This window comes from Corvus moneduloides, chromosome 1 (genome assembly GCF_009650955.1).
Source record: "Corvus moneduloides isolate bCorMon1 chromosome 1, bCorMon1.pri, whole genome shotgun sequence".
In the NCBI taxonomy this organism is placed as follows: Eukaryota; Metazoa; Chordata; class Aves; order Passeriformes; family Corvidae; genus Corvus; species Corvus moneduloides.
The window spans coordinates 87,718,643-87,740,038 of record NC_045476.1 but is presented as its reverse complement, the minus strand read 5'-3'; the positions used below and the strand labels follow the sequence as shown (position 1 = coordinate 87,740,038).

Here is a 21,396-nt window from a genome sequence, read left to right as displayed (position 1 = left end):
AAGCTAGTTGGTTTTAGCTTCTGGTTAAAATAATGTAACTTCTGTATGTACTGGACTTGCTTATAAATTATGATCCTGTAACTCTGATCAAGGGTATCTTTTACTCATATAACTGTAATAGGTGCTTAGATTATTGTTTTATGTTTTTCTGCAGAGCCCAGTCATGTCCTTGGCAAGTGACTTTTCCTGCTGTGATTCCACCTACCATGAGTGACTGATAAAGTTCCAATGCAACAGCAGACTCCAGGCAATTGGGCTGAGCTGGGATTCACCTCCTGGGAGACCTGCCTCACTCCCCGGTGGCTGCCAGTCTTGAGCTCCAGCCATGTAGGACAGGTCATGCTACTGGACTCAGAGGGTGATGGAGGAAGGAATATGGTCCCCACTGGGGAGCTTAGCTTGCTGAATAGCTTTATGTAAATTATATGGAACTCTTAATGAACCAAGTAACTCTTTTCTGAAGAGAGTTCTGGCCTTCAGTTGACTTCGACGAACACATTTCCTTCTGGGGACTGGGGGATGCTCCGCATCATGATGCTGAGCCTGTTCTGGATAATTGAATTCCATTTATATAGTATCAATTGTATGGTGCAATTGATGTACTCCTTTAACTGTAATTTCTACTTCAATTGTGATTAGTCCATTGTTGTGCCACTTTCAAATCAAAATCTCCTGTAACTGCAACTAACATCAAATTAATTAAACTTTTTTCTTTATATGAAAGAGTCTTCCACATGTATCCAAAAAAACATGCTCAAAGAGTATTGCACTAATGACAAGGTCTCAAATAAAGTTTAAGCTGATATCACCTCATTTCTACCCCTTAGAAAAAATAAATTCACAGTATACTCTTAAAAAATAAAAGGGCGAAAAAGCTCTTTGGGCCTCAGGACTTGGATTTGCTCTTTGCATAGAAAAAGAAAACTCATTAAGAGTAGCAAGGAACCCCCACAAAAAGTCTGGCTCCACTAGTAAGCATGTTGTAGGTTATCCGTCTAAAGCCTTCCTCCAAAATAAAGTAGGTGATGTTTTACCTGAAATGCAATGTTATGAATTATGAATTAAGCAATTAATTTGTCTAGAACTATGAATCTTCAAAGTATTTTTTTTTAAAGATAATGTCCTTTACTGCCCTTTTTTCCCTTTACACTGGGAAGATCCTCATGAGAAGCAACTAGAATTCACCAGAAATTTCAGAGATTAACACATTTTCACCTCAGAGAAGGAACAAAGAGAAGTACATGTTCCACATGCTGAAATCAATTTATTGTGTTATTCTAAACTGGTTTATTCTTATAACTCTGTAACTCACAGACTAAGTTAATGTTATTTGGGTAGTAATGTACCCAAATAACATTAAGTCTAATGTTACTACTCTGGGGTAGACTTAAGTTTAAACTCAGTTTAGCATTTGCTGGGTTCTAGTTTTCATGTATGGGGATAAACAGAATTGTAATGTATTTTATCAAAACATAAAATGCATAGAATTCAGCTACTCCTAAAGTAGTTTTACCTAAAAATACAGAAGATTTAAACTACCCACATGAAGGCAAGAGTTTCATTTGGCAGCAAATGCATCAGGAGTAGAAAATAATATTATGTGAGAAAACAGAGAAACAGATGGGGAAACACAACAGAAGTAGTAAAGTTTTCAAAATTACATAAAAGGAACAAAAATTGCTAAACTAATTACAAAAAGTAAATCTACTTCAAAAATCCCATTTAAAATTTAAGTTTTAAGAGCAAGCTGCATGAAAAGTACTGGCAAGACAACTTAAAGGAAACGGGTCACTGTGGAATCTGGAAAATGCTTTTTAGTGCTGTTTTTGGGGTTTTTTTTTCATTTCCCAGGAAGACAGAAGAAATAAAAGCAATCACTAACTGAAGCATTCAGAGTTTTGTCTTTTTAAAGCACTTAATTTTCTCTGTAGAAGAGGTGTGGTGGTTTTGAAAGCCATGGAACTCAAGCCTCAAATATTCTCTGTGCAAAGGGAAATTACTGTCGATGGATATTGCCTAATTCAAGCACAGAAAGAGAAAACTGCCGAAAACAGGTTAGATAGCTAAGTCTCATAAAGATTGTAACTTATTTTTAGAGAAAGAAGTGGGGCAGAGTTGTGGGGGACACACCCAAAACTTCCATCCCCCTGTACAATTATATAGGCATATTATGTTGAACTTTCCTAATAATGCCAAGTATTACATGAAAGTTGGTTAAATTCATGGCCCAAAGAGTATGTTTACAACAGCCATGCTAAAAAGCCCAATACTTGCAAACAAGTTGACACTTGGTTCCAACTGCCCTTCACCAAAAGGGAAAGCAACTCACTCGACCTCCTATAACCCAGAGCTGCCATCTCATTTTTTCGTATTTCCTACCCACTCAGCTTCCCAGCAGCATTCCCCACACGGCTGCTAAAGTTCGTGTTTGCCAGAACAACAGAGGGAGATGCATCAGAACAGGAAAAGGCACAACTTGACTTGCTTCTTGTATTTTAAGCTCAGATCTCCCTCTTAAGTGACTTTGAGGTGAAATAGAGACTCTCTTCCACTATGCTGGTTATAAAAGTCAGGTTTAGGAGTGAAAGCACTTTATGTTTAAAAAAGCCCTAATGAATGATACTGGAGAGAAAGTCATCAATGATCTTAAAAAAGTTATAAATGTAATACATTAAAATGTTAGAAATTCAATATACTAAAATTTAAATTCTGTTGGCATTGAGATCAATATTATTACTTTCATAGGGCATCTTTATTCCAAGTTTGAAATTATTCCACTAATGGCAAAAAAATAATCTAAGGCAGAAGAGCTTTTGCATTACCAAAAGTATGTTCATATACTGGCTGCCTGATAAGAAAGGATACTTTGCTTTTCTTTGTGATGGCCTTTCTTAATGCTTTAAATTAGCATTAGACTGAGCTGTTGCTAAGTGGCATTCTATCCAGCTTCTCTGAAATTCTTGGCTTTGAAAGACTAATTTTTCAACATTACTTCAAGTCAAAATAGTATCATATTTAACTCTAATTTTATTCTGATAATTAGCATTTTCTTCCCTCTCTTCAAAGATGGTTTTGGTGGGAGGATATATTGCCTCAATACTCTTCTATCACACTAAATATTCACAGAAACCTTTCCACTCCCAGCTCATTTCAAACCATCCCAAAAATGTTTTGGATTATCACTGCAACCTTTTATCAGTGAAGCAATTTTTAGTTTCTTAATACTGCATCTACTATGGTTACTGTGCCTTTGGCACGACTTAAAGAGATACAGGCTTCTGAACAGGAATAACTATTACTTGTCTAGGTCTCCAGTCTTGTTAACTTCTGTTTCCTGAGAAGCACAACATGAATACACTCAAGGCTGCTCCAAAGAACTGCGTGAAACCTGTCCCAGACTAAATCAGGAACCTGAGAATCTTATAGAGTAGGGTGGATAGTAACTATATTAAATTATTTCCTTCTTCAACAGGCAATGTGATGGCACTCTTCAAAACTTCTCCACTCAGCTTGCCATTTCCAGTAGTGGAGTTGTGCATCTCAAAAGCAATTCCCATCAACCTGAAGATGTATCTGGGAAGCACTAGCTATACTCCAAAGCTTCATATTTCAATATGTTGGTCTGTCCAGCAACTTAGAAGCATGGTATCCACTGTATAGACTAGTGCTACTCTAAGTATATCATACAGCCAGGTCCAGTTCTTGTCTTAAATCAATATATTAATGAAAATAGAAGAGGAATATCTCTCTGGAATATTTTAAAACCCAACTGGAAACAAGGGACTTCTATAACTAAGGAAGTGAGTATATTGACATGCTACTTAAGAGAGATTATGAGACAAATATCTATTGATTGAATATAATTAGCATGGGTTTGAAATAAAGCCCCTAAAACTTTTAAAGGCGGAAACAGAGCTTGCTGTTTGAAGGGAAGCAAGACATGAATATATCATAATTGAACCTATTTAGGAAACCTGCTGAGCACTTGATATTACTAGAGTAATTACTGGTACCCATAAGGCAAGAATGGGGTTTTATTTTGGTGAATATCACATATTACAATATGCAATGCATTATATTAGGGAAAACAGTGCATATGTTATTCTGTAATCAGATTTGGGGGCCCAAAATTTGGATGACTGTATGAAATGTCATGACCTGCTGGTCAGACTAGATGACTTCACATCTCTTCTGGACTTAAGGCCTTAAAAAAAATAGCCTGAATTGAAACATCCATCTAGATATGGGATTTTTTTTCTAAAACTTCAATCATGATATAAAGACACAAGGAACACAATCTGGCAGAGCAAAGAAACAATCTTGGAACTTCTACAGCCATTTCTATCTGCAGTGTTACTTATATGTACCTATATAAGATGTGCATGGCATACATAATCGTTTCCAAAGAGTACTAACACCTGATGTAAAAGTTTACTTAAGTCAGATATATTGCCCTTATTTAATACTGACATGAATAATAACACTTAGTAATTATTGCCCTGTGATTTTTAATATAGTTTCAAATCACAATTGCCTGACAAACAAGTAACTTTCTAGTGGAAAAACATAGTAAATATTAAAAGCAACATAAGTCATGTTAGGAAAAAACCACATCTTACAAAGCCAAAAAAACCCCAAAGAACCCAACCCAAAAAACCCAAACCAAACCCAAAAGCCACCAGCAACCAAAAAAGCCAAAGACTTCTGTTCTCTCTGGAATCAGCAGTAGGATTTAAAGACCATATTAATCAATACTGATTTGAACGGTGTGAGAAATATTTCGAAAGAATTAGTCTAAATGTTTTTCTTGAGAGGGTGAAATGAAGACAGGCAACTGGAAACAAGTATCTTTATTTGAAATAGGTATGTATAAAAACAGATTCAAAAGAAATATTAAACATTGGCATAAGTTCTTTGCATAAGTTTTCTGAAAGGGAAAGCTGTTCTCTGAAACAGGCTACTACTAAGATGCTAAAGGAATCTAGAGCCACAAAGAAAATAAAAGAGATGTATGGTACTATTTCTGAGTTGAAAATAGCTGTCCATACTTCAAGATGGATCTCACTCTTAGGAAATTACTTTATTTCATGTTTTCCAAGTGTCTCTATAAAAATTAAATCTGCCAAAACAAGCCTCTGCTAGGTCACTACAATCCTCCTCAGCTTCCAAGGGAGCAGTTTTCTGTATGCCAAGAACCAAAGTACTGTCAACCATATATGTCTGGAGACTTCCAGGAAAAGCATCAGCTTCATTACATATTTACTCAAAAGGCTCCCCAGCAGCTATTTCCACCTTCAAAGGAGCATCATCAATAGCTCTCTTCCCAGGATGTTTTTGAACAAGTGGGCTCAGAAGTCTCTTTTGCAGGTGGAAATTCCCAATCAGAAGCACATCATACTTTTTGCAGAAGTAGCTGAATCTATCACATATATCCTCACAAATTAGATCCCTGATGTCACTTTTTTGTTGAAGAATCTTTCCCATATTTACAGATACAAAAACAGATGACAAAGCACAAAGAAAAACGGCTTTATGTTTTCTAAAATCTGTGAAGCATTGGGCCAAAGGTATATCATAAGAAAGGAAAAAAATCCTTCTTCATACACTTTATACAGCATGGAAAACTGAAATGATGTGTTTATTGGTCGATTTCTCTTTAAAGAACTTGATACTGTCTAAAAAACCACAAAAAAACAAACAAAAACCAGACCAAAACCCCAAAACAACAGTTTCCATTTTCACAGAAGTTATTTACTGTTCCTCTTCATAAGGACTGCTCAAAAACAGCTAAGTCAAAGGTCACTGCCTGGCATCTCATGGTTTCTTAGACATACAGTGACTGATTCTGATCTTGCCTCCAGCAGTGCCATCTGACCTTAAGAAAGTTAGCAGCAAGGGATAAGAAATGGATTCATGTTCCGTATCTATCACTTCTCAATTGCATCTCTGAAGTCTGAAACCCAGAAGTGAATCAGCATGCTTGTCCAGAGGTAAAACACAAATGAAATGGCCTGTATTTTAAAGCAAGGAGTTCTGCATTTGCATTTCTCAAAATCAACCAAACTCCTCAACAGCAAAATACTTCCATATTTTCTCTCCTTTTCTGTATTTTCTGGCTCCTATTTCTCTTTTGACAGATATCCTCAGCTTGAAAAGCATGTGGCTAAATCTTCTGATCGAGTCACGCCAATCATGTGTGTCACTTTACATCTGACATATAAAGCACAATTTTTCAACCCAGTAAACTTTTTAGGCCCAATAAATCAGTTCCTCAAAATATGACAGCACAGGCATATGAATTTTTCAAACTAAGCACAACAAAACTTAACATTTTCTGAATAAATCATTTAAGTTTCACATAAGAGATTTAAGTAGAGGAAATAAATACAATATTTATTACTACTTCTCTGTGCCTTTCCTGTATCCTGCTCTCTTCAAAGATTGCAAACAGCTTTTACAGTCATCAGTACCATAAATACCACAGTTTACTCTGTTGCCATCACTCAGCAATAATGTTCTATTCATTTTATGAGAGGTAACACATGATGTTACCCCAAGTGTTCCATGAGAAAAAAATGTAAGAACACCTTTTAAAGCTAAACATCAGCATAGATGAAGAAAATATAATATACTTCATTTGTTGAAAAACACCTTAATTATGATTGATATGTTGAAAAACACCTTAATTTCTCTACATTAGCAGTACTTTTGAACAATTGTGTCTATTTAACTCTAGGTATATTTTTGGCTACAGTCAAAGGGCATATAGAGCAAAATCACATACCAGACAGTAAAGCAACTCATTCCTTCTTCTAAAAAGCAGGTGGCTACCCATTTGAACAGTCAGTTAGAAACTTAACTTCATTTACTCCCATAATGGCAAATCAGTGCAATGAATTTCATCTGTCTGAAGCACAGGATTGTGGCATTACCTAGAATTTTTCCACCAGAACGTTCAATAATGGAAGTGTGTCAAAACACAATGCTGTGGGGAAAAGAAGAAGCCCAAAAGCAGGTTTGGGGTTTGTTGTGGTTTATTATTATTATTAACATTATTATTATTATTATGGCTTGTTTTGGAGCTCAGTACAGTCTTCCAGCTTCAAGGTAAGTCTGACTAGAGATACCTGTCAAGAAAAAAGTTTCCTTAAGAGAACCTGTTACATTGTGGTACCTTGTACCACAATGGTTCAAGACATTATCTTTTTAGTCAGCAGAACCTTAGGTTAGCTGGCTAGGCTCTTCTTGGTGTTAAGTGAATGCAGAACTACTTTATTACAGGCTCCTTTTTGCAGTGGTCCTCAAGAATCAGAAATAACTTTGCTAATATATTCCCACTTGAAACCCTTTTCATCTAGTGGAGTCAGCACCAATTCCCTCTGGTACTCAATTAATTGATTTATAGGGGTGGGAGGTTCATTTGTGAAACACATAACCAGGTATAAACCAGCAATCCTCACAACACCCAACAACAGAGAAGCTCTTGTCACTGTTGCATACAGTGATTCATATTCCAACAGCAGATATATCATCTCCTATGTATGTAACTTCCCTGTACATTTGCATCAGAGAGTCAAAAACTAAGGCAGGTATTTTTCTACAAAATAATGCAGTGACACAGGCTGAAACACTGATAACATGCACAAGTAATGTTATTGACTTGGAAGAGAATACAAGCATCTAAACCATGGGCAATTTTCAATTCCAATGATATTTCATAAATCTCAAAACAAAACTCCACATTACAACATTTCTTTCTTGAACTCCTCTTTTCAGAACAGAAAATATGACTAATCTTTAACACCCAAAAGAGAGAACTGGCATATAGCAAAAAACCCAATGAAGACTGATGTCATAATTTTTATAAAATCTCTACAACTCAACAGCCATTACTCCAGTGCTGGTAGACATCATAAGCTGAATTCTTGCATTAATTTAAATCAAGAAGCAGTGAATGTCTTTGGCAGGGAAAGATCACTACTTTATAATGAGAGAACCAATTCAGACACCTTCATCAAGGAGAAAGCTGCCTAAAAGCAGCAGATTTTAATGTCTCTCTTTGGAATGTTGATGTTGTTGAACCAAACGAGGTAGTGAGAGAGACCAGTTTGAAATATTAACCATCTCCTAATGTACAGAATGGCATTAAAAGCAAAAACTCTGACACTCAGCCCACAAAAGTTTACATTAAAATGTCCAAACCTGTCTTACTAGCATCAAACAGACCATCACACTGAAGACCATTTCTGTGAAAATTTCTAATATTTTGGTTTTAATCATCCAAAACTGAGTGCCTCTATCTGTACCCAGTTTTGCCCTGAAATAATCTCACATCAAGTTTTACACAAAAACCTCCAAAAACATGTATATAAATTTTAAAATCCTAGGACTCTTACTAATCCTTTAAAAATTCTACAATAACACATCTTCTCTGCAATTCAGGTATCTATAACTCTTACATGCCATGTATACTCTAACTCCACATGCAGACTGACAACAATAAAATGAGAGATCTCTGAAAACCACCATCCACAGTAAAGAGTGAAAGTGGAGAATAAAATGAGCAATTCAATTAAATTATGTTAAGGAATGTAGGAAAAGCTTACAGAAGCCTACTAACACTGAAGAAATAGTTAACATTCTTTGCAGTATGTGTTTGTGAACTAAATTATTCAGATACCAGCTATGAAACATTTGTAAAAAAAACCCCATTAAATCATACTATTGTGTTTTCTAGCCACAGATGCATCGCTTGCCTACCTGTTCTTTGACTGAAGCTAGAATGGCAGAGGTTGTCTCAGTTTCAGAGCCATCACCATTGGATGTGTTCAACACAGGACTAAGGGAACTTGTCTTGTCAGAAGACGAGGGCTGGTCTGGAACAGGCATAGTTTCTGCAGTTCATGGAAAAATAAAACAATGAATTTGTTATCATAAACCTGATAAATATCAGAATTGTATACATATAAGTATAATAATACTCACTTAAGGTAAAAATTACAGAACATGCTTCTTTTCTGTAATATAGAATCCGTAATGTAGAATATATCACTTATTTAAAACTAAAATTATTTCTGAATTAATTATACAAAAAAAAAAAAAAAATCTCCCAGTCTACCTCTGAAATATTCACCATCAGTACATTTGGAGAGGATTCAAATAATTTATAGCTGTAATTTTTGTATAGTATTCCAGTGGCAGCACGCAGCATAAAATTACAGCATCATGAAAGTAATGAATCATGAAACGCTTGGCAAACAGAAAACCAACAAATGATACATGAGAGAAGTAGAAACCATCTAGTGTTGACTTGCTAACACACATGATTATTTAACATGTATTGTATTTTAAGCCTAGGTAACTTTCATACTCTTTCTTCTAGTCTAGAAGGTGATTTTGAGAACATTTTATCATAGTATTTTTGAGAAAAACAGCACATCAATTGTTAAGCCCTTTTTGAGACCTCTTAGCAAAAAAAGAAAAGAAGAATCTTAGCACTTGAAGACATTTCTAGCATTTCTTTTTAGAGGGTAAAACAGTGGTGTGACTGTGGAGTGATTTATCTTTCCAAAGGCTAAGCTGTAGGGTAGTGTCTCTGTTTAAAAATCACTATAGGCACATCTCCAGAGGCAGACATGTTGTGCCACATTCCAGAAGTAAAGGAACAGAGAGGCAACTTGCATGGTTATGCACAGGCACGATAGGATAAAGTCCCGTTCATGTGGGAGCTGGCCAGAATTATTCTGTGGAAGAGAAGTGGCCCACAGGCTGCCAGCTGGATGGGCCTCCTAAAGAGCCAGTGGGGATATTCCAAGCACTCATCACTTGCATCTGAAGCAAAACTCCTGCCTTGGCTCTATTCTGCTAAAATATATAATAATAGAGCTTTTCCTGGAAGAAGTGATAAGACTGAAAACAGTAGGAAAGGGCAGCTGGTAAAAGCAAATACAAAATTCAATACCCAGACCAAGCATCCCCTCATTGGTCTGCCATGGAATTAGAGATCTAAAAGAAGGGAAGATGACATTCTATGAAGCTTTGTCTCTGAAGCCACAGTGCTGCCCAAGAACACACATTTAGCCCAGCTGGGTAGCATTTTTCAAAAGTTTTCTAAAGCTCAAGACACTGGCATACATATGCAAGACAAAACCATGAAAACACAGATCATTCATAAAAAAGCCAGTTATTTGTTGAAAGAAAAATATCCCTAAATTTCAGGCTAGGTTAGTTTATATATTGAAGAATGTGATTAAATATAATTTTAATTAACAAAGCTACACATTTTCATACAGCTTATTTTTTGTAAGTAAATCTTACTGAGAATGGTAAATACTGATTCTTTGGCTCCGATAATGTCCTTGCTCCAAACACACACACACACACTATTTGAAGTTAAACTATAAAAACTTGGAGGATATACCTGCCTTCTTCTATCATGAGTACAAGCAGACCATACAAAACTTCCCAGTACCTCAATCTAAAATGACTTTTTGAATTACATTTTCTTGTTTTGTTAAACAAAAGAATTGGCTTCTGTTATAAGAAGTTAACTAGTTTGTGACATACAATTAAACTTGCTACTGTTTTGTAAAGTACCACAGAAAAGACATGTAGGCACACACATATAAATGCTACTTCTGTTACCTTGCTTTCAAACAATCTAGTTGTTTTATTTTCTTAGTAAATTAATAATTAAATTACCATAGTAGAAACAAAAGTAGTTTTCTTTTCGTGTGGCTATTTACCTAAAAAAAAAAAATACAGATGGCCTAATAATGGATTTTGTAGCCTGATTTTGTAGAGTGACATTTGCAGAAATCACTGTAAATAGTGCAGAAATCACTGCAACACTCCTTGCTATCAACTCCGTAGCCTGTGAAGTCTGCAAGAGACCACGGGCACATGAGTGAGGCTGCCACCCTCGCATACACTCGCTCTAGGTGCTGGGTGCTTCCTGCTCGGGGCAGCTCACCGCGGGGACACGTGGAACTACAACAGCATGAGGCTCAAAGAACTGCGTCCCGAGACTGGGAAGAAACACCAGAGCTGTGAATGAGGCGCCTGGTGAAATGTTTTCAGGCGCACTGGCTGAGAGCAGCTCCCCTGCTGCATCCTGCTTTCCCTGCAGTGGTGAGGAAGCTTTCTGGGAAAAGCCCCTTTGTCTGCTTAGGTCATCCCCACGCTCCCCCAGGGCTGCCTGACCCCAGGGCGGGGAGGCTCTGCTGAATCGGCTGTTTCATAAACATTCGCCCGAGGAGGTAAAACCCAGCAAAGTAAACGAGACTGGGAGTGCAGAACTACACAAAATGCTTGCCCTAGCACAAACGGTCCAGAACATTTAAAGGGTATTTGAGAGGGACTGAAAGGCTGCATGGCCAACGGGGAAGCTGCTCTGTGACCAAAAAGATGCTACTTGGTATGACAACAACAGTTTTTATGTGAGTTCAAAACAATTCCATCCATGAGAGACAGGCAGCAATTGCCTGCTGCTATTGTCAACTTCTTTTAGGGCTATATTCAACTTCACTAAATTTTAATTTTTAGGCTGTAATTTTTAAACTCTTTGTTTCCACCAAAGAACACTTCAACAACTGCTTTAGTAATCTGCATTTGCAAGGATCAGTTTACATGGAAGAAAATCTGATTACACAATCAACTACTGTCATAAACTGTACTTGCCTCAAAAAGGCTCAATATCTCTAACATTCTGCAAACACTGCATGTTTCCATAATTTGCTTGTCTTTTTGGTTTTTTTTTTTTTAACATATAGATCTTAAAAGGGGGAGGGGGAATATAAGAAAAGGCATGCTGCACATGTCCTCTTCATCTAGAAACAGAGAAATCAAAATAAATGTCTCTGCCATTAAAAGGAATGTTTTGTGCCCCTGTTAAAATATTTCTTCTGGCCAGAGAATGTAATTTCAGATATGTATCTCATGAGTTCAGTTTATACTGTGGTTGCTCAAGGGGAAAGAGTGCAGCCAATAGCACTTAGTAGGCCAGTATCCTTGGATCTACAGCTCTGTGTCATCCAGCTGAACTGTTAACACTAGAGACTGTAACAGTTATTTCTTCATTACTTAAATTTGTATGAGAGATACCATACAGAAAGAAAATACAGAATGAGTTTTCACAAGCAACAGAGATGCTACTATACTGAAGGTAGTTAGATTAAAAAAAACCCCACACATGACTCAGCAACATGGATCAGTGTTTTCAACAGCAAACACCAACACAGCAATGGCACATTTGCACACCTATTCAGATATGAACTTTCAATTTAGCTCAGTCTTCAGAATAAGAAATTGGAAATTCTCAGGTTTCAATGGGAATTAAAACTGCCAGTACTGTAGAATTACAAAAAATATGATTGAAATGAGCCTCTGTGCCCCTAGCCTGCTACCAAGCCTCTAAACAAGGCAGATTTTTTCCTGTCATTCCACATATTTAACACACAGAACCAGTCCTGCACAGCCTCTCTCACTGCTGATTCCCTTAGCCAGCTCCCTCTGCTCCAGGCTCCACTGGCCGTATCAGTAGAAGACTTGCTTTGCTGTTTAATATAACACATGTAAGCTCCCTGTTTCCTGCACAGTTCAGCATGGACACAAAAAAACCGAACAATTCCATCAGCTCTCTTCAAAACAGCATTTTCCCACAGAATGATGATGACCACAGTACCTTTCCTTCTTCTCTGGCTTCCCTAAAAAAGCCACCCCAATTCTTTTCATTTTTCATCATAAAATAAGTTGGCTGATAGCCTTTTAACTCACACTCCCAGGAATTTAACACCAAAAACAAAGGGAAAATTAGAGCGAGTACAAGAAGAAAAATAAAAGCTAAGCAGCTTAACACAGTACACCATAGCTGAGAAACTACTAAAAGTAAATTGGCTACATTTAATTTCCACAACAGCAACACTATTTCCTATCTGTGTCACAAAAACACAGATGAGATTCTGTAAGTCAGAGCATATACACACTCCTGAGAGAACCAAATTAAAATCTTAGACGATCATAGACAGATGAACAGGGAAAATACTACCAGCCTTTTGGGAACATACTGGGAAGTCAGACATAAATAATTCATGGCTTCCCGTATTCCAAAGCGCTGGCAAAATTCTGTCTACGGTTTGACCCTTTTTTTTTACCCTGTCTTTCTAATAGCATCTAAAAACTTTATCTCAATTTAACGAAATAACCCAACAACCCTATAAATCCAAGCAAGACCATCCTCTCCTCACCTGGGTGCAGGTGTCCGGGTGTCGGCTCTGCGGAGCGGCCGGGGCTGCCCGGGCCGGGCCCAGGCGGTGCCAGCGGCTGCAGCGGCCCCAGCGCAGGGCACGGCTGAGCCCCTCAGCCACGGGCGGGCGGGCGAGAGCCCCGGAAAAAGCCTGGCCAAGGGAGGGCAAAACGCTGCCCGGCAGCCAGGGCTGAGCGGGGGAACCGTGCGGGAAACAGCCCTGCGAGCCTGAGGGGACAGCGGGAGCGGGGACGGAGGCGGGAGAGACCCAGCAGGGATGGCCCTGGGCCAGGGAGAGACCCCGGCGAGACAGGGGCTTCCCTGCGGCCACTGGAATGGACCCACACTGGAGCAGGGATAATGTGAGGAGAAAGCCCAGTAGAAAACTGCCTGGCAAAAATGGACCTGGAAGCCGTCTGAACATGAGCCACCATGTGCCTAGGTGGCCAAGGCCAAAGGCATCCTGGCCTGTATCAGCAATAGCGTGGCCAGCAGGACCTGGGCAGTGACTGTCCCTCTGTACTCGGCACTGGTGAGGCCACACCAAAACCCCTGTGTTCAGTTCTGGGCCCCTCACAGCAAGAAGGACACTGAGGTGCTGGAGAGGGTCCAGAGCAGCTGAGGGAGCTGGGGTTGTTTAGCCTGGAGAAAAGGAGGCTCAGGTGAGACCTTATCACTCTCTACAACTGTCTGAACAGAGGGCTAGGTCTCTTCTCCCAAGTAGCACGGGATACAAAAAGAGAAAACTGCCTCAAGCTGTGCCAGAAGAGGTTTAGACTGGATTTTAGAAAAAATTTCTCCACCAAAAGCATTGCAAAGCATTAGAACAGGCTGCCCAGGGATCTGGTGTAATCATCATCCCTGGAAGTATTTAAAACACAGGTAGATGTGGTGCTTAAGGACATGGTTTAGTGGTGGACTCACAGTGTTAGGTTAATGGTTGAACTCAATGATCTCAGAGGACCATCAGTTTGTACCTCTGTGATCCAAATTTTTATGAGTGGATCACACAAGTATCTGGCAACAGTAGTAGCATGACATTCAGAAGTGGGAAATAAAAGATGGCAAAACCACATTCCTTCTGTGACCCTTGGGATAGCAGTGGATGCTGGATGGCAAGATACCCTTCCTTGTAGGAGGATTTCATGCCTTGTCTGAGGTTAATACAACCAACATAGCTAGTTCCAAGGTCAAATTGCAAAAGCCTGTTAAGGCTGAACTCAGGCACAGAGGTACATTCCACACCATAAATAAATCCTTAGATAAAAAATTTATAGGATTTAAAAGAGCATATGAAAATGGCAATGTCAGATGTTGAGGTTTCACTTAAAAGTTTAATTTTGCACACACACTTTTGCATAGGTTATTGGCAGAGATTTACTAAATGGGGAACTGTCATGGATTAGCAAGCATAGTTCCAAAAGTGATTTTCTTGTAAAGGGGGGCTTACAGCTCCTCTATGACCTGACAGAACCTATCAGCGGGCCAGTTTGAATATGGACAATTCTTTAAGGACCGCCTTTGTGGTCCACATTTAAGAATGGACAAAGCCCGGGGGAGCTCTGTCTCATTTCTGGTGCTGGGACATGTAGCTGCAGGGCCCGTATGGGGCCCGCAGGGCCCGGGCCAGGCCCTGCTCGGGCCTGGAGCCATGCAGCCCTGTTCCACCCGTGGCCCCCCACAGCCCTGCTATGTGCAGACAGAGCAGCCCAGCTCCCCCCTCTCCAGTTCCTCCGAGGAATTCAGCTGAAGCTGCCCCAATGCCTGGCAAAGATCATGTGACCAACAGTGATAAGCGAAATTCCAGCTGGAAGACCTGGGTGAGATTAACCCTTTTAGTTCTGTGAAGAGTTGAAAACCTGAGGGAGGAGGAAGAGGAGATGCTTGAAGCTGAAATTCTGTTGTAAAGCTATGGTGGTGATAGACTATGATACATCAGAGTACCCGTTGTAATTTCATGAAGGCACGGGGGGTGGAGCGTTCAAACTGTACTTGTGAGCAAAAGCACCTCAAGTGCTGAAATAAGCAAATGCTGAAGCAGCTGTAATTTGATGAGAAGTTTGAACAGGGAGAGATGGAAGCGATGAGGACTCTTGCTCCAGTTGGAAGGAGAAGACCTCTGTTCCAAGAAATACTCCCAGAGATGGTCCTAGAGATGAAGATGATGAGGACCCTTTTCTTCCCAGGGAAGGAGAAGGGCCTCTGTTCTTAGAGATTGAATGCTCCCAGAGATGGGTGAAGAGAACTTCTGTTTCTGAATGGCTCAACCTTAAAATTGTACCCCATTAGCTCAAGATTGGACCCTTGAAAGCAGTTGTGGGGAAAGCTGCAAGTCGTGGGAGGGGATCCTCACATGATGCGAGCGGAGAACCAGCACCAGCCCAGGCGGCTGTCTTGTTGTGATAATATCTCCATGGTATGAGCAAGAGAGACTCTTCTTTCTAAATGGACTGAACAAGGTTATTATGGAAGTGGTAAACAGACTGAACATCTCAAGGATTGTCTTTTTACATTGTCAATGGGAGAAGGGGGAAAGGTGGGGGGAGGAGAAGAGTTCTGAAGGTGTGGTATGATTTTACTTTTTTTTTTTTTTCTCCTTTTAGGTCTATTAATAAACTTCTTTATATTCTTTCAAGTTTTGTGCCTGCTTTGCTTTTCTCCTAATTCTTATCTCACAGAAGGTAAACACTAATGAATATTTTGGACCAAACCACTACACTAAATTGGTGTTTCTACCTGGTTACAAACTGAACCCATTACAGGAACTAAAGAAGTATAGCCATGAAGATGTCATTGGTGAAAGCAGTTTGGTGGCATAGTTCTATAATTACACGTTGCCACTCTTTCTGTTCTTTCTCAGATGGAAAGAGCACTTTCTCTCATCTGCCTTTCACTGATCTTATTCTCCTCCTCCACATCAGAAATAACTAAGGTTCATTCATGGAAAAAAAATCTAGAAGTGAAGAAGCCACAGCATCAATGCTTAAAGAAGGAGGGAATGTTGCTTAAAGAGGCAGACTCTCATTTTTAAATATTGGATTGAAGTTCCTTTAAAAGTCACTGTTAATGCTGTTTATATAACCCAAATGTTGTATCACCCTTTCATTGGTAGAAAGTGCATATAGGTTAAAAAAACCCAAAACAAAACAACCAGGTCCACAATGTCTGATAATCTATAGCAAAAGCCAAGTCAGCCACTACACTGGCAACAGCATCAAATTATGGAAATCAGAAAATCCAAATATATTTCTTTAATAAAAAGTTATTGTGGTAAGAAACATGTACAGTGCATACTTCCTGTACAATGAACCATTAATCAGTGAGTGCATTCGTTATGAAAGTGTAAGTCATGCTGTCTTACTGCACAGTAATCAAATCTGACATGTAACTGAACTCATCTGGAAAACCACAAATTACACTGAAGTAGCCTTGGATAAGAATCAGTCACTTAAAATAATCCAATATGCAATTATGCATCAAGAAAAACTTTTGCTTCCTTTCCTCTACCTTAGACATGCTGTGTAGAGATTACTGTATGAATACGATTTAATAATAGGCATTTCTATTGTTCCTATTAGAATTGCTCTTACCTTTGTTCTATTGTTTCAAAAATAAGCGGAATTACTTTAAAATGAAAATAATTTAATTTTTCTTTTTTTTTACCTAAAACTATTCCTACACTTAAATTTACTGTTTATGATATTGCAGTAACTAGTATAATTATGTCAAAAGGGCTAGTGTTGATTCTGTTTCTACCTGTTTGTAATTAAAAAATAAATGCAGAAATTACTCCAATGTTCTACATAATAATTGCACAGTTTCCACAGGGAACCTCAATTTCTCCCTGCATATACAAACAACAGTTGCTATTTGAAAGCCTACAGTTGTCAACAGCTTCAACATAGCAGCTTCTAACAACTGTGAGAAGCAAAAAAAAAAAAAAAAAAAGATTTGGCATTGTATCTATGAACATGAAACCCACAATCTTTCATGATGTTCACTGAGTCATTCTGATAAGCTAAGAATTCTGTGGGTATAAATGATGAGTCAGAATGATACAGAATTAAATAGGCCTGGTCATTCTTGTAAATTATTATGTATATCACAAGTCATATTAGGTACAGATATGGAAGGGGAAAAATACCCAAACCAGTAATACTCACTATTAAATATTGTAAAGTCAATTCAAATATTATCACATATGATTGGTAGACTAACAAATATGTTTACACTAGACTTTTGGAATAAGATTCCTATTGGAAGAAGTAGAAATTGGTGCTGCTTGAGAATTTAGATATGCAAGGAATCAGTTCCAGTAGGAAAGATGACCTATTATTCCTTCAGTAATCTCAAACGATGGAGATGACTGAGGGCTGAGATAGTATTGCCTCTAGACAGCAGGACACATACCTACTAATGCTGCATTGAGTTTTTCTGCGATGAATCTGAATCCTTCAGCTGTGTGACAATGAAACAGGGCAGAGAGTCTGTAAATATGGGCCCTCCCTTCTCCTGCACACAAACCCTTTGAAATCGCAGATTTCCGTTGCTCTCCTGTCTTAGCTGACAAGCCCGGTATAATTTGTGTCTGGGTAAGTATTCTTAAAAATAGGTTGATAATCTCTTGAGTCAAAAGTAAGATAAGAAAAACTGCCAGAACCTGCCAAATACCTTGAAGGCAAAAATGTCTTTTGATTGCCTAAGTAGTTATCACAACATCCTAAAGCATATATCTCCTATGTTGAAATTACTAAAGCAGGAAACCAGATTAATTAAACTTAAAGACCTTTGGAAAGGCTTAGGCTCCATTAGGGATCAGGGATACGTGGGATTAGTCAGCACTTGTCTTATTCTAGCTAACCCATCATGAGTGCTTTCCAAACAGCAAGGGCTCTGTTTTCTTTCTAGGATTGTTCTTTGTCCATAGACTCATCCATCTCCCTGCTCACTAAGACAGGTGAGCTTGGCTCTCGTCTTCTTTTATGACTTCAGCTTGTTGCACTCAGTTATTTTAACCATACTGCATAAGGGTCTCTAAGGGTGTGAAAAAGAATTCTCTGTTTAAAATTTAGTTAAGTTGAGGTTCAGGTTCATTAAGTCATAAAATTTCTTTTTTTTCCTGCCTGCTCTTTGCAGAAGTGTGGTAGAAGATATAAAAGATCCCCACTGTCGCAGTAAAGGATAAAGACAATTATATTCTAAAACCTGACAGAAGAGAAGCTATTCTGCAAAACTTCCTCCAATATTTTCCTTGTCTTAACCTGTTCTAAAGTCTGATAGATAAATATGAAATACCTAAAATTTCCTTCTCTTCCACAGATGCCTGACTCAAAAAGTCATTTCCTGAAACATTCCAAAGCCTATAGCTCAAGACAAAAAAGTTTCTTCCTCAGGAACTCTCTATTTCTGCCCTGAGACTTGAATAAAATATCTCTATTTTCCTGCTCTGCAAAGAGGAAGCAAAATGAAGGGTCTTACGTACACAATAGCCTGAGGCCTCCACAGGCTGTATCAAATATTTTCCTGCCACTATCTACATTAACAAGTGTAAGAACACTGGAAGCCATGTGAAACCTGAAGTCTTGCCTAGTGCTTAAGCCATCTGCAATGCTTCCAAACTTTTTAGTTCACGACTATCCTGCTAAGTATTGTTTTGCTCGAGTAATGCTATAAAACTTTTTTTTTTTTTTTGCAAACAAGTTTTGCTTTTTGCTAAAATGTTGGCAATTTCAAGTACTTTGAATTACTTATACAGCCTGCCTCCTTAAAATGAAACAAAAATTTGAAACCATTCCCAATTATTTTCGCAGGGTAACTCAGAAGAAGTGCTTATGAGAAAAAAGGTTCAGCATTTGGCCCAAAGGACCTTGAAAAAAAGGCAAGAGAAAGATGGTCTAATTGTACATCCCTTGCTGTTTTTTCCTCTCAAACCAGAGCCAGAACCACTGCTGACCAGTGCATTGAGATTTAAAGATCAGACCCAAACCACAAAGCTAGAGCTGTATCAGTTCACTGGCCCCTGTTGGGGTCCCTCCCCTGCCGTGTAGCCCTGGGAGAGGGGCCCTGAGGGCACAGACACGGGGTTTCCCTGCCCCTGCTCAGCCTCGTTCCCATTGGTTGGTTTGTGTTCCCTGCGCGGGCAGAAGGACCCTTGGTCCCGTGACTGGAACAGTTCCTCGGCAGAGCTCCGGCCATGCGGCTGGAGAAATAAACACCTCTGAAACATCTAGCAAGAATCTGTCTGTCCATATATATTTCCTTTCCACGGGACTCCTGGTTTGATATATGCGTGTTGCAGGATCCCCACTGCAACAAATTGTGAGCAGAACGATCCCCGATCCCTAAGCGACTGATTTGTGTGAGTAAACCCTGGAAACTTTGGATTCCTCTTCTTGGTTTTGCTTTGCTATTCCGTATCTAAACTATGGAGGAACCGTGGGAAGACTCTTGGCTCTCAGAGCCGCATATGGACATTTATCTTAAACTTAAAACGATTCTTGAACAACGATTTGTAAATTTTAGCTTGATTCAAGCTCAGAAAGAACTGAAACACTTCCTGGCATGGTTGTTTAAGAACTTTTTCTATGTTTCTTGGGATTTAATTCTTATGAAGGGCTTTTGGAAAACCGTTTGGACACAGTTAATATTTGAGTCAAAATATATGCCGATGGAAGAATATTTTCGTGAATATTATTTAGTTACCGAGACTGCTGAGCAATGTCAGCTGTGTCCTGGCGAAGGGAAGCCTGGCTCAGGGACCGTGTGACCCAGGCCACGTGCACCGAGCGCTCTCCGAGCAGCAGCGAGGCAGTTCCCGTGCGCGGGCGGAGCCACGCGAGCCGCAGTGTCGGTGGTGGAGCGAGGCGCGGCGGGAGCGGCGGGACCCGCACGGCCCCGCGCAGCGCGTGGTGGAGCGAGCCCTGGGAACGCCCGGCCGAGAGAGGCGGCGCGCGGGCGGCGGCGGGCAGCAATGGCGGTGGAACGGAGCCGCGCCCAGCCGAGACGCGCGCTGGAGCAGGGCGCGGGGGGGTCATCGCTCGGGGGCCCGGCCGAGACGTGGGTGCAGCGCCTGGCATTGGCAGCGAAGCTGCGACCAGAGGAGGCGACGCGCAGAGAACTGAGCGGCGCGGCCCGGCCCGGCCCGCACAGCCCCGAACGCGACCCCGGGAAGAGCGCGCAGGCACGAGCAGCCCCGACAATTCCAACACGGGAGCGACCGAAGGAGAGAGCAAAGACAAAAAACAGCAGCCACTCGGAAAAAGATCATAGTAACTAAGACCTTAGGGATAGTAAAATGGTATAATGTTAAGCAAAATTATGGTTTTATAACAAGGTGTGACAACCAGCAAGACATATTCATGCATAGAACTGCTATTAAAAAGAATAACCCTGAAAAATGCATCCCAAGCTTGGGAGATGGAGAGGTGGTGGAATTTAATATTGTACTAGGGAGAAAAGGGTTACAAGCATCGCAGGTCACTGGGCCTGATGGTGTTCCTGTAAAAGGCAGTATATATGCAAAAAATCGTAGTCATGTTAGACAATATCTCCATTGTAAGCCCCCCCTACAGTCTCCCTTTCCTAATCCCACCTTTCCCTTTTACCCTATGTCCTATTACCCCCAGTGTATTCCCAATCCGTTTTTTCATCCATGGTTTCCCTCACAAAACCATGCTTTTGCCAGTTGTTTCCCCAAAAATCCCTTTCCAATGCCGAGTGGGGGATGAAAAGGGGGAGGGAAGAAGTTAAACCCTCTCCTGCCTCAGTTTCCCCACAAAGCATGCTCAGAGAATTCTATCTCTCTTCTGTCAGCCCTAAGATGTTCCAGAGAATCTGTTTGGACATTTAAAGACTCAGGAGGGTGGCTTGTTTTGTTTTGAAACTGTTCTTGTTATGTTTATCCAGTTGTTTTCATTCTCCTTTTATAAAAATAAAACGGGTGAGGTGTTGGGGTCCCTCCCCCGCCGTGTAGCCCTGGGAGAGGGGCCCTGAGGGCACAGACACGGGGTTTCCCTGTCCCTGCTCAGCCTCGTTCCCATTGGTTGGTTTGTGTTCCCTGCGCGGGCAGAAGGACCCTTGGTCCCTTGACTGGAACAGTTCCTGGGCAGAGCTCCGGCCATGCGGCTGGAGAAATAAACATCTCTGAAACATCT

General features: G+C 40.0%; 1 protein-coding gene across 1 annotated transcript in view; it reads right to left on the bottom strand.

Moving 5' to 3' along the window:
- LOC116448010 (catenin delta-2-like) overlaps positions 1 to 21,396 on the bottom strand; it is a 255,663-nt gene that overhangs the window by 119,869 nt on the left and 114,398 nt on the right. The window contains exon 2 of the mRNA XM_032117915.1: positions 8,761 to 8,894. Within this exon, the coding sequence (XP_031973806.1) occupies positions 8,761 to 8,889 (129 nt within the window). The 5' untranslated portion in view covers positions 8,890 to 8,894. The remainder of the gene's footprint in view (positions 1 to 8,760; positions 8,895 to 21,396) is intronic.